The sequence below is a fragment of the Marmota marmota genome, unplaced genomic scaffold, assembly GCF_001458135.2.
Source record: "Marmota marmota marmota unplaced genomic scaffold, marMar, whole genome shotgun sequence".
NCBI classification, from domain to species: domain Eukaryota; kingdom Metazoa; phylum Chordata; class Mammalia; order Rodentia; family Sciuridae; genus Marmota; species Marmota marmota.
The window spans coordinates 254,399-267,165 of NW_026000130.1; the positions used below are offsets into that span (position 1 = coordinate 254,399).

At 34.1% G+C, this 12,767-nt stretch overlaps 1 protein-coding gene across 1 annotated transcript in view; it reads right to left on the reverse strand.

The window, feature by feature from the left end:
• LOC107154500 (myotubularin-related protein 3-like) overlaps positions 1-12,767 on the reverse strand; it is a 70,157-nt gene that overhangs the window by 40,425 nt on the left and 16,965 nt on the right. The window contains 3 exon segments of the mRNA XM_048784907.1: positions 5,056-5,172; positions 5,601-5,690; positions 12,520-12,604. Of these exon segments, the coding sequence (XP_048640864.1) occupies positions 5,056-5,172; positions 5,601-5,690; positions 12,520-12,522 (210 nt within the window). The 5' untranslated portion in view covers positions 12,523-12,604.

The window sequence follows — 12,767 nt, forward strand, 5'->3', positions numbered from 1 at the left end:
CACACGGAGAGGCTGCTCTCCCAGTAGTCACCTGCATCCCAGGTCCTCTTCAATTGCCTTTCCTTATAGCTAGAAAAGGTAAAAAACACTTATGCTATTAGCTGCTGGGAGAATGTTATCAGCCTGTGCTACATTATTACAAACAATAGAGAAGCTTTACATTTCTACTATTGGACCAGAGCCCAAGGGCCTGAGTCCAAACTCCCAGAATAAGAATTAAAACCCCCCAGAGCATGCAAAATATCTGCTACCTAAAGTGCATTCAATAAAATTTGTATGAATCTTAACACTGCAGTTTTAAAGAATAATAATAAAAACGTTGGTTCTATGTTTCAAATCAGATTAGAGATACTAGACAAGACACCAAAACCAACAATGTGTTCTCAAGTCAGATATACAGAAAAGCGGATTTTAATACTCATGCAAACTATCACATGCAGGGGAGTTTAATATGTAGCAAGAACAAGGACATTTAAAAGAGAAACACCTAATTTTGTATCAATAAATGCTTCCTTTTTTCACTTCTCCGTTTGTCCTCTCTTCCTTCTAAAAAGGCAGAATTTGCCATCTTTTCCTCTTTGACATTCAACTATACTGTTTTTCTACTTTAAGACCTACCACATGGCTCTAGTTTTCTTAACATTTCTCACCTATGGAAAGGATCTCTTACCATTTCTATGACTAAACATGCACTACTCAACCTCATAAACAAAGAATCAAATATTCAAGCCCAGTCTATTTCCTAGCCCAGGTTGGTTGAAATACACTATAAGCAAGCAGCAAAGTCTGGGTTAGAATCCACGCTGCCTTTTAACCCAGGTTCCTTCGACCACATATGGTGTGACTTTCTTTCTTCCCCTAAGACTGACTGCCCTTCTGTTTAATACGAGATTTCCTTCACTTTACTTCCCAAAACAAAAATTTGGTTTCTCCACCAGGGATCATCAGGAGAAAAACAGAATTTAAAATAAAGATTCCTCAGAGGCAATTCCATCTGCAAAGGAAATAGAAAATCACTTTCAAACCTTCTCCAGACCAATGATTCGATGTTTCAAACAACTCATTTTCTTTTTGCTTCTTTCTCTTCCATCTTCTACTTGTCAGGTAATTCTATCTTTTTATAGTGCATTTGGTCTAACAAATTCCACCAAACTCATGCTCAAACAATGCATAAAACACTTGGTACTGTTAATCAAATCCTCAAAAGGCCAAAAGTTACACTTTACAGGCACCAAAACCCAAGAGCATCAATCCACAAAAGCAAAAAAGAAGCAATTTAAAAATTTAATAGACATGCATAGGTATTAAAGACCCATAGTACTGTCATATTCATGAGGGATCTGACATCAACATACTCTAGTTTAACTCTTGAATTCATTCTGGGTGTGTGTGTGTGTGTGCGCATGTGTATTATTTTCAAGCACCAGGATTTAGAAGTGGAATAATTTCTACCTTTTTAAAAACAAGCACTCTTTTCATAATCTGAATGAGAAATATTAATTTGTACATATGAAGTAAAACTGACAGTAACACAGTAAAAATAATAATTCTAATGATAAAATATAAAATAAAATGGAATATCTAGGCACCCAATCTAATCAGAGGAGGAAAAATACATATACGCAAGCTATCTCCTTCCAGCCCTGATTTCAGATGCTTCAACTATTATATGAATGCTAAGCCAAAATATACTCAAGTATTAACAATAACCTCCTCCTGGTAATATGGGGAATGAAGGTGATTGTTGAAGGAAAATGCAAAGTGCAAAGAAAAGGTGTTCTAAACTACTATACTTCCACACTTTTTTCCTAACAGGCACTGACAGATTGGCTTGAAAAACAGAAGTTTAATGTCCTCTTAAATACAAATGTTGATTTTACAAATTATTTCTGGCTAAAACTCAGATTACATTTCCATCATTTATGTATAAACTGTGGGCCTTAATTTTCACCCCACAATCTGTTCTCAACAAAGCATACCACTAGAACAGGGAAGCAAATCATGCAGAGAAGACACATTTTGCTGATTTGCAAAGTGTACATCTGACACTCAAAACCAATTTGTTCCAAGCACAGGTACAGTAACACCTAGGATTCTCATGCTACTTACTGGGATTTCAGAAGCAGCAGATTGAGAAGCAGTCTATTGAATTATACAACAAAAAATTGTTTTAAACTTTCATAAAATTTCTTTGTTTATATATTATCTAAGTTTCAAAGAAATATACCTGCATATATGTAAAAATATAGTTTTGGAAAAAAACTAAGAATGGAAGCAATTCATACATTAAATGTTACAAACGAACTCTATTACAGAGATTCTTTACCCTAGGAATTGGAACCTTGATATTTAGTGAATATGTGTGTAGATTAAGGTAATGATGTTCATGGTATCTAAATCTACTGACACATTTTACTCAATGTGCTGTGAAATTACAAAAGAATACATGATATCAGGTAGCTTTTTTAAACTTGATGGCAAGTCATTTTCTAAAGTGCTAAATGATGTAAAGTGGGGCATGCTACAACACAGAAAGGCACATTTAGATACTGATGGCTTAAAGATTATTACATCCAAATCAAACACATTTAACAGGGGTTTCTTGATCTCCTATATTTTACTAAAGTATTTATTTGCTGAGGAAAGGACAAAGGGAGGGAGGTGAGAAACAACACCATCAATAACCCTCTGATCTCCACCCACGTCTGATGCAGGAGAAGTCATTATTTCCTGGAATAACTTGAGGTTCCAAAAATCTAATGCTATGATGAGATTAACATATTAGTATGAGAAAGGTTGATCTATCTAAATAGGAAGTGTTTATAGACACTACAATGTCAAAATATTTTTGCACAACCATCTTTTTGTGCAAAGCCATTATTTTGGGCTTTTAAGTGGCATGTAGGCTCTAAGCCTTAGAATTATAATGCTAGAGAAAACATGTATATGAGGAACTGGGTCCAAAAGTAAGAGCAGTGGTAAGTTTCCTTAAGCATAATACTTCATCTGTAAAAGGGACCCACAATTCCAGTAAACAACCTACACATAGAGCTACTATTTGCGACAAAAACCACACATACACACAAAATATACAGGCCTATTCCCATAGAAATACATTGTTTTAAAATGAACTATAAATTCAAAAAGGGGAAAAATTGTTCAATGTCTATTTCAAATTCATAGTAACTTCAATTAACTTAATAGTAACTTCAATTAACTTAATATCTATTAGATAGCAAAGCATCAGGAAACAAGCTGGATCCTGGAGATACAAAGATGAAAACCAAAAAATTACAATATGCCTAGTAAATATTGTAAAGATATGTTCAAGATAAAGAAGAGGCCACATGACTATAATTAACTGTCAGGAAAGGAACGAGGACTGAGCAAGGCTTTTTAGAGGAAGTTATCACCTGAAGTGGGTTTTCAGAGATGAAGAGACGTTTGCTGAGGAGGAAAGAAGGGAGAGATAAGAAGTAAAACTCAAGTAAAGAGAATTATGACGTATGACTGACCAGTCCAGGGAGGCTGGTTTTACTAGTACAAAAGGTGAGAAGAGGGAAGGAGAACGTAGAAAAGCTAGCAGGGACTCAAAGATCACTGTCTTACATCATGCAAAGTAATTTGATTTTCATCTTAGAAATAGAAAAGAAACACTGAAGGGCTTTAAAATAGTGAATGGCAAGACTCTCCAACCAACCATTCCCAAAATAGATCTAAAACCAGTTAAAACCCAAAATGCTGACAATATAGTATGGCATGGGAAAATGCAATGACATGAAACTCTATCATTTTCACATGCAATTTACTTTTACTGAAATAACTTCATTGATTCCATCCATTTAAAACACTGAAAGAACACAAAATTAAATTGTGTAGTTCTATTAATTATTACTTCCATAGTAGATGATGGGAAATTTTTGATGGCTGAGATTTTAGAATTTCCACCTTTTCTTTTCCATCATACACTCAAATCCAAATGGACCCTCCTGATCATAATGCTATATGGTATGGAAGATAAGTATTGCCCCATTCCTTGATGAATTTGGCACATACTTTTAACTGATGGACAGAAAATTGATGTAACAGCTAAGATTGTAGCCCAAATCTAGAATCCAGAGGAATTCAGGTCAAAAGGGCTCCTGGACATAAATGCTTAACTACAAAAAGAGATTAGATTAGATTAGATAACACATACTAAGAAAATGGCAGCCACTGACTCATGGTAAATCAAAGAGGATTTGGGTAACTTTTGGACTGGTAAGTAAAATAAATAAAAGTGACAAATCTCAAAGAACCACAAAATGAAAACCAAAACACAATCTGAATGGGATATAATACTGACCTCTTATTAGGTGTTATAATATATTTCTCTGCGCTAGCACTGACATGCAGAAAACCACAATACTAGCAAATGAAGAATGCATTTGTTTTGTGCAAGTACAACTTTTGTGCCTCTGTGGGTTTCATTTAAATCTACTAATGACAGCAGTACACTGAAAGATCCAGTTCACTGAAAAGACCCTCATAATTGAAAAAGGGTAAGTATACCCTTGAGAATTCCTTTTCTTCGGTAATATATGGTCCATTATGCAAATAAACATTGCACTTAACATCTATACTTATACCACTTAGGAGCCATTAGAGTAATTTCATCCTATAATGAGTCTTCAGTGAGCTCAAAGCACATATCATCTGACATTAAGGCCCAGGAAATTAACTCAACTGAAGTAGTTGGTAACTACTAACAATTGAGGAATAAAAGCTTATTCAGACTCTGTACTTTTATAAAGCTTAACATAAGGCATTACTTAGTGCAAATTATTCAGTTTTAACTAAACATTGAACACCTCAGCTGACAACTAAATACATCATTTTAAATAAGGCATAAGAATTGCTGACTAACTAAATGTCCTTCGAGTGCAAAACAGAGAAAAGCAGAGCACACAATGCTTGCACACACCCAAATCTTGTATGTCTCCGAGTACATTACAAAGTTTTTTCAACTTAAACTTTCTATGTCTACCTTAGAGATAGTAGTTAGTAATCACTTACATTAACAAGAGACTCCTTGAACTTGATGTGAAGTCTATAATTTGAAAGGGCAATGATGGCATCCTCAGCACGACCCACATACTCTGTGCTCTCTCCATGAAGTTCAAGGAAAGGAACCTTCAAAATGAAGAAACTCTTCAGAGTTCTGAAGCAATTAAGGCCAAGTCTTTAAACAAAGGTCGGGTGAATAGATAAATAGATAATAGATAAATAGATAAACTTGGATGACAGTGGTCCATTTAAAGAGGATGCACTGTCATCCAAGTTTAAAGTACAGTACATAAGTAAAGAGGACGAGATTATACCCACCTAATTCAAATATAATTATTCAAATCCTGGACTCCTAAAGGAATGATAGAGAACATCATCTCAAATAATGAATTCTAAGAACATAAGTCTTGCTAGAATGGTTTCCAGCTTGCATTTCTATAGGTATGGCTTAAAAAAATATATGTTTATAAGTCCATCCCTTTAATCCATTAGCTCTGCTACATCATTACTATGATGCTAAATACATATTACAATCCAAAGTGGCCTATGATTACCTGAAGATTCTCATCCTCCCGAATCAGCTGCTTCCTGGGAAAGATCTGATTGGCCTGAATGCACTCAAGACTGTGCCGAGTCTCTTCATCCTAAAAAAACCAAAAATTTTAAAATAAATAACTTCAAAAACTGCTAGTTATCTATACTTAGTTTTTCTGCCATGTCTTCTCACATAATCACAGTAAGAGCCCAATGACCAAGGCAAATAGGCAAAAAAATGCAAGAAAAAAAATATTAATTCCCCAAACTGTTCCATCAACATATTAACTGCTACTATGGTTTGGATAAGTGTCCTCCAAAGGTCCATATGTTAAAGGGCTGGCCACCAGTCTGTGGTGCTACTGGGAGGTGGTGGTACCTTTAAAAGGTGGGGCCTAGTGAGAGGAAGTTGTGACACAGTGGGATCTGCCATTGAAGGAGATATTGGGACTCCAGCCTTTGTGTCACCTTTGATTTTTATGTGAAATTTTCATCAATCGAATCTTGAAAGAATATTTAAGAAAAAGTAAGAACTAAATTTCCCAAATTTGAAACATGTATGAATACCAGCCCTAATTTACTCTGCCCTATATTCCCAAATAAATCTATTTCTGTTAAGGAAATTTCAAAAGAGAACAGAAACTTCTCATCTAAAATGCACTACAATTTAATTCACATTTTAAAAAGTAATGTTACAGGAAGACCCAAAAGAAATGTAATCTGTTAGAAAGCCTGACTCAAAATGATAGTGAAATCTGTTTACACAGATTTTTGAGGAGGGAGGGGAGCAGTGTTGGGAGTTGAACCCAGGACTTCATACATACATACATTTTTTTTTTAACACAACCATTTTTAAAACAGCAAAAACCACATCATGTTCAACTTATAACCACTATTTACTGAACATTTAGCACATGCTACTTATCACAATGTTACAAATCTCCTCGGGGTGGGCGGGGGGAGTATAAACAATACTTAGGATTAGAGTTGCTGTTAAATAAAACCATAAGATTACACTACTTTTATCAGTGTGGTTCTTCAAGTGAAGTCTGCAGATTCTATGAGGTCAAAACCACCTTCACAATAATATTAAGGCATTATCTGCCTTTTTCCTACTGTGTTGACACTTGTTTTAATACTGTAAAAAGAATAAGAAGGGTAAACTGAGCACCTTAGCACAATCAAGGCAGACATACCAATTTAACTAAAAATGACCTTGGAAAAGGCAGGAGAAAATTATATGAGATATTATGGTTGCTTCAAGGAAAAATATCTATGTGACTTTCAATTAACAATGAACTAGCCATTTTTTATGCACAATTTTTAATTGAAAGAATAACTGATGGACAAATTGTGGAAATTAAGACTTGGCCATATGGCAGATCTTTTTTCCAAATGACAATATATTTTTTATGCAAAAATTACAATACTGGAAAACCTGTCATCTGCCACCATGAATTTGATAGCTTTCCAATACTCAAAAATTTTGTGATAAAATCAGTGTGTGATATATCAAATATGTTTTAAAAATTCACTATATGTCAACAGTTGAAAGACCTGCATTGCATAATGAACCTATTATTTTCCTAATGACCAATGTATGATATTTTAAATCATGCATGGATAAAAGTGCAAAATAAGGGCTGGAGTTCAGGGGTAAAGTGCTTGCCTAGCACATACAATGCCCTGGTTTTGATCCCCAGAACCACACACCTGCCAAAAAATTACAAGACAGATCAAAAACGGTTAAAATAGAACAAAGAGGTTCACTTATAGTTTTAGATTCACCACTGCAACTAAATTAAGGAACTACCACTTGTCAAGTTTTGGTGTAGTATTAAAAGAAAATACATGTGATTATCTAAAACACTTTTAAAATATTCTTCGCTTTTCTACTTACTTACATATGGCTGAATTTTCCTCACATTTGAAATAAAACATATTTTAATAGATTGAATGTGAGAGTAGATATGAGAATGTGTCATCTATTAAACCAAGCATTAAAGAGATCAGAAATATTACACAATTTTTGGATAAGAAGTTATTTTTAATTAAAAATATTTATATTGCCATGTAATTTCATACTTTTAAATGAATTTATAAGCATTTGAGAGATTTCTCAGCTTTAATTTCTATTACAGTAAACACAGCAAACATAACCCACATAAACAAGCCCTCTTGGGAGTCCTTAATAATTTATCAATGTAAAAAGAGATGCTGAGACCAAAGGGTTTCAGAACTGCTATTCCAGACTGCACTCTAATACTAAGTAACAATTAAAGCTGTATAATTTGAAAAGCCAAACTTGTCCCAAAACTATTCTCCTATTGTTAATCCATGACAGAAAAAGCCACTCAGAATTTAACAATGACCTCAACCATCATTCTAGCAATCTTTGCTACAAACTGACTAAACCATTTTATTTTGAGACATGAGCTTTTTAAGGGCCTTTTAAAAAGATTGGTATTTAAAATTTTTAAATAGCTTCAAATTATAAAATATAATTTTACAAATGGTTTATAAAATGCTATGAAAAATTATGAAACTTCCATTTAGTATTAAAAAAATTAAATATACTTTTATTATTATTATAAAAAAATTATTTCCCTAGGATTACAAGCATCCCAGCATAATTGTTAAGAAACTGTTGCTGATAATCAAATAATTTTAAAAGCAAAATTATAAAAAAAAAAAAAAAAACAACTTTTGTTTCTTATGTAGCCAAAATAAAAATGTTTTATGAGGGCTGGGGTTGTTGGTAACATGCTTGCCTAGTATGTGTGAGGCACTGGGTTCCATTCTCAGCACCACATATAAAAAAATAAATGAATAAAGGTCCATCAATAACTAATAAATTTTTTAAAAAAATACTTAATTAAGTGATGCACTTTAATAAGGCTAATATGACAGAGCTTAGTGGTCTCGGAAAGAGTAATTACCTAAAGTGTACTAAAGTCTGTAAATGGCTCCACTCCTATAAACACCAAAATAACTTGTTAGATGAAAAATGTTGAATTATGTCCCATCTGATTCAAATGTATGATATGTCAAGGTCATTATACTGTCATGTATAACTAATTAAAACAAATAAAAAAATAATACAAAAAAAATGTTGTGTTGATCTGTACTATATTATGCCTTTCCACTCATTTCGTTTGAAGTCAATTAATGAGTGAAAGAACAGGGGGAAGTGATTTTTTTAAAAAAGAACCCACTTTTCTACCATAAGTACTGGCTTTAAAAAAAATCCTACTTTCATTATTAAAAGGTATCTCTTAACTTAAAGAAGGCTAAATGTTTACATTTAAAGGGAATAAAAGGAAAAGAGAGAGAATCCTGAATCAAGAAAAATGTTCTCATGAACCAACAGGGAATAGGTAGGAAATGCTATAAAAGAGGGAGAGGGGACAGCTTTTAAAAATTCTTACCTGAAAGTACACTTTAAACATACCTTCTCAGCATCACATTAACTGGCTTTTTAACTCACATAAATGTATAAGGCCTAAACTTTTACTGTCTTTAAGATCATTTTACAGAGGCACTCATTATTTCTTTATGTGATTCCTTGACGCAGTTTTCCACTGACCCTCAAAACAGCTCAGAATTGAAATAATGTAGCAGGCTTTTTAAAAAGAGAAAGAAAAGGAAAAAGGAAAAAAAGGGAAAGAGAAGCCATTTACCTATTCATTCTTGCTAGCACACTCACTTTGGTGCTAATCCAGACTAACGTACCTAACCAAAGTAGCTACTGAACACTGAAAGAAAATTGTTTTCAACATATGAGAACTGACAATTAAGCCAGCAAGACAAGAACATGAAGTACTTATTTTCAGTTAAATCAAATAAATGCTCTTTTTAAAAAATACTGCCTCAGCTCATATTACCTATAAGGCTTCAGAAAAATGTCCCCCTGGGTTGGGGTTGTAGCTCAGTGGTAGAGTACTTGCCTGGCAAGTGTGAGGCACTGAGTTCGATTCTCAGCACCACATACAAATAAATGAATAAAATAAAGCTCCATCAACCTCTAAAAAAATATTTTAAAAAAAAGAAAGAAAAATGTCCCCCTTTATACAGAACTGCATTTAACCTCAAAGATTTAATTAACATTAGGACCAACTAACTGCCTAATTTTATTATAGTCTCTGTGATTTTACAGGTATAAAAGGAAACCCAACTTGACACAGTTAATAGGGAGGGAAACTGGGAAGAGGCAGAACTGGAAAGTAGTGGTGTGATAAAAAGCTGGGAACAGATTTTGCTTAGGCTATATGCACTTATTCATTAGTATTAAAGAATGCATTCCACATTGTTGATTTCCTGGTATTACTCAGGAATGCCAGGTGATGTAGAATCTGGTATTTCTTTGGCTCCACCTAGCTCTGTAAAGTTAGCAGGGTCACTTGCAAAATCCCGAAAAAGGATCAGTCAACCACAGTTTCAGGCCAGTTTCTGCTACTGGCTAAATTATGCAGGTAAGAAAGTTAAGTACATACTTCAGAGGAGAAGTCAACATTAAATATAAATATTTAAAACACATAAGAGAAGACTGCTGACCAATTAAGTCCTATGAACTAAATCTATATATATAGCGTTCATGTTCAAAAAATGTAAAAGTAATCACCGGTCTTCTTACTGTCAGTATTGTCCATACACTATTCTTGGAGCTAGTATTTATAGTCATTGAAAATATATTTCCCTTGCTATAATCCTTGAAATTTGGTCAAAACAATTCAAAGGGCTAGGAAGCAGAGAGTAGGAATCAGATAAAACAAGTAGCCATAAACTGATAGTTACTGCAACTGATATGAGAGTTCACTACAAATTCTTTCCTCATATAGTCTATGCTTAAGATTTTCCATACTGAAAATAAAAATATCTTTTCATAATGCCTGGTCTCTCAAAGAGACTTAAATATCATTTTAGATCTTTTAAGATTACAAGAGGCAGGAGAGGATGTTACCTTCAGATTACTACAGAAATATACATCAAAAACAAAATTCAATGCTCCTTTCTTACACAAAACTAAGGATTAAGGACATATAATCTGAATGTTAAAATAATATGGTATATTAAATATATACCATATGAGTGGATCAAAGGCTGAATAACTTGCAACATATTATGTAGCTAGTAAAATGATCTTTAGGAATCCAGTAAATCAACATGGGAAAACGTTTAATGCATTGAATGAAATGAGCAAAAGACTTCATTATGTTATTGTAACTATATATGTAGATATATGAATGACAAGGACTACTTAGGAAAACACAACCATAAGTTCTGGTGGTAGAATTACAAATGAGAATTAAAAAAAAATGTGTTATAATGTTTTATGTGGGGGGCAGGACACACCACAGTCAAGCTGTTCCCCAACTATCACACATAGAGGTGTCTCCAGAACATTTCTGCAGCATAGGGGCAGGAAGTACACAAGGAAGATAGTTGGGCACCAAAGAGATCCCAGCAGCACCAAGAAGAGGACCATGCTATTTGTTTCTAGCTATGTGGTATAAGATGAAGGACAAAGTCTCCATAGAGAACAGATCTGCTTTCATAAGCCCATAATTTGATAAACATTAGCATTGGCATAGCATACCATATAAATACAAGGCAAGCACTTTTTCAATTCATTGAAAACTGAGACACAGCACCACACAAAAAAACAAAAACAAAAAACCCTGAGACAGGTAGTAAAATAAAGTGTAGCCTAGAGAATTAACAGTAATGTTAACATTAATGTTAATGTTTGGGTACAAGAAATTAGAAAGTTGTAATGCCCACAAACTAAGAAAAAAAGAGTCTACCTTTAAGAAGAGAACAGTTACCTTTCTCCTCTTTTTCATATGACATTTCTGCACAACTACCTTTTTTGTTTTGTTTTACTATGTTTTTAATTTTAAAAGCATTTTCCATACACATCCCTAATGAAGCTTGAAATTAACATGGTCTTTTCAATTCCTTTTTTGTGCACCAGCATGAAACAGTTTGGATCTAGGAAACACCATAAGGTAGAAACAGGACAATATTACAGAGAATCATTTTTCTCTTAAGATCTGAAGTGCTGTTTATATGTCCTCGATTAATAAAAATGTAGTTGGCTTGTTGCTCCATCTTCTCTGCCTTCCCTGGACCCTAAATGGTCCAGAAATCACTGAACTGTACATGATATGTTCTTTTCAGTCAAAGATTCAAGTAGGGGAATGCAGATCTGCTGCCCTACTACCGAACCAAAATACTGCTTTGAAGAGACATAGATAGGCTGGGGATGTAACCCAGTGGTTGAGCACTTGCCTAGCATGTGCTAAGCCCCGGGTCCAATATCTAGTACTGAAGGGCAAGAAAGGAGGGTGAGGGGAAAGAGAGCAAGACTCATAGGAAATATAGGGAATTGCTTTGTGAGGTAACGCATGTTAACTAGCTCAATGTAGCCATTCCATAATGTATACACACTTCAAAGAACATTGCACACAATATACATAATTTTGTCAATTAAAAAGAGTAAAGACTATTCAGATGAAAAAATCATTGTCACTATATCCTACTTCCTAGAAATTTCTTTTTCTCTCTTTTCCTTTTTCTTCTTTTGGTACTGAGGATTGAGCCCAGAGCCTTGGGTTACTACTGAGCTATACTCCAGGCCAGTTTCCTAGAAAAGGAATGAAAAACCTAGAGCCCAGGAACCATATGCTATTCTTTGGTTCCATTCACTAGCTGATTTAAAATGAGACTTAGTGTCCAGGTCACAGAATTCAAGTTAAGAGAAATGAAACTGCTCCATATACTGGAGTACCCTATCATTACTAATAATAAAAGAAGAGAGATTCTAGGGGAAAGAAAAATGATTTCTAACAAAAACAGAAATGGGTAAGTATGGAATAATGTTCGGCTGAATTGTCAGAATTGAGTTCAACTCCAATTTTCTTATTTCCTTATACTTACCATGACAGGAGGCCCAGATTAGGAGGAGAGATCCCCGTCCCTTCTGCAGTGTCTGGCAAAGCTCTTCTTTCTCTTATGCTGAGATCTTTTATTTAAGAGAAAGAGAGAGAAAGAGAAAATGTTTGTATGGATCTTCTGTCTATGGGAAGCAAACATATTTAGCAAGCAAAATATGAACAACCTGTTTGTTATTCCAATATTCTATATTCACCTGTGCTAATACTTCCTATCTATCTATTTATTTATTT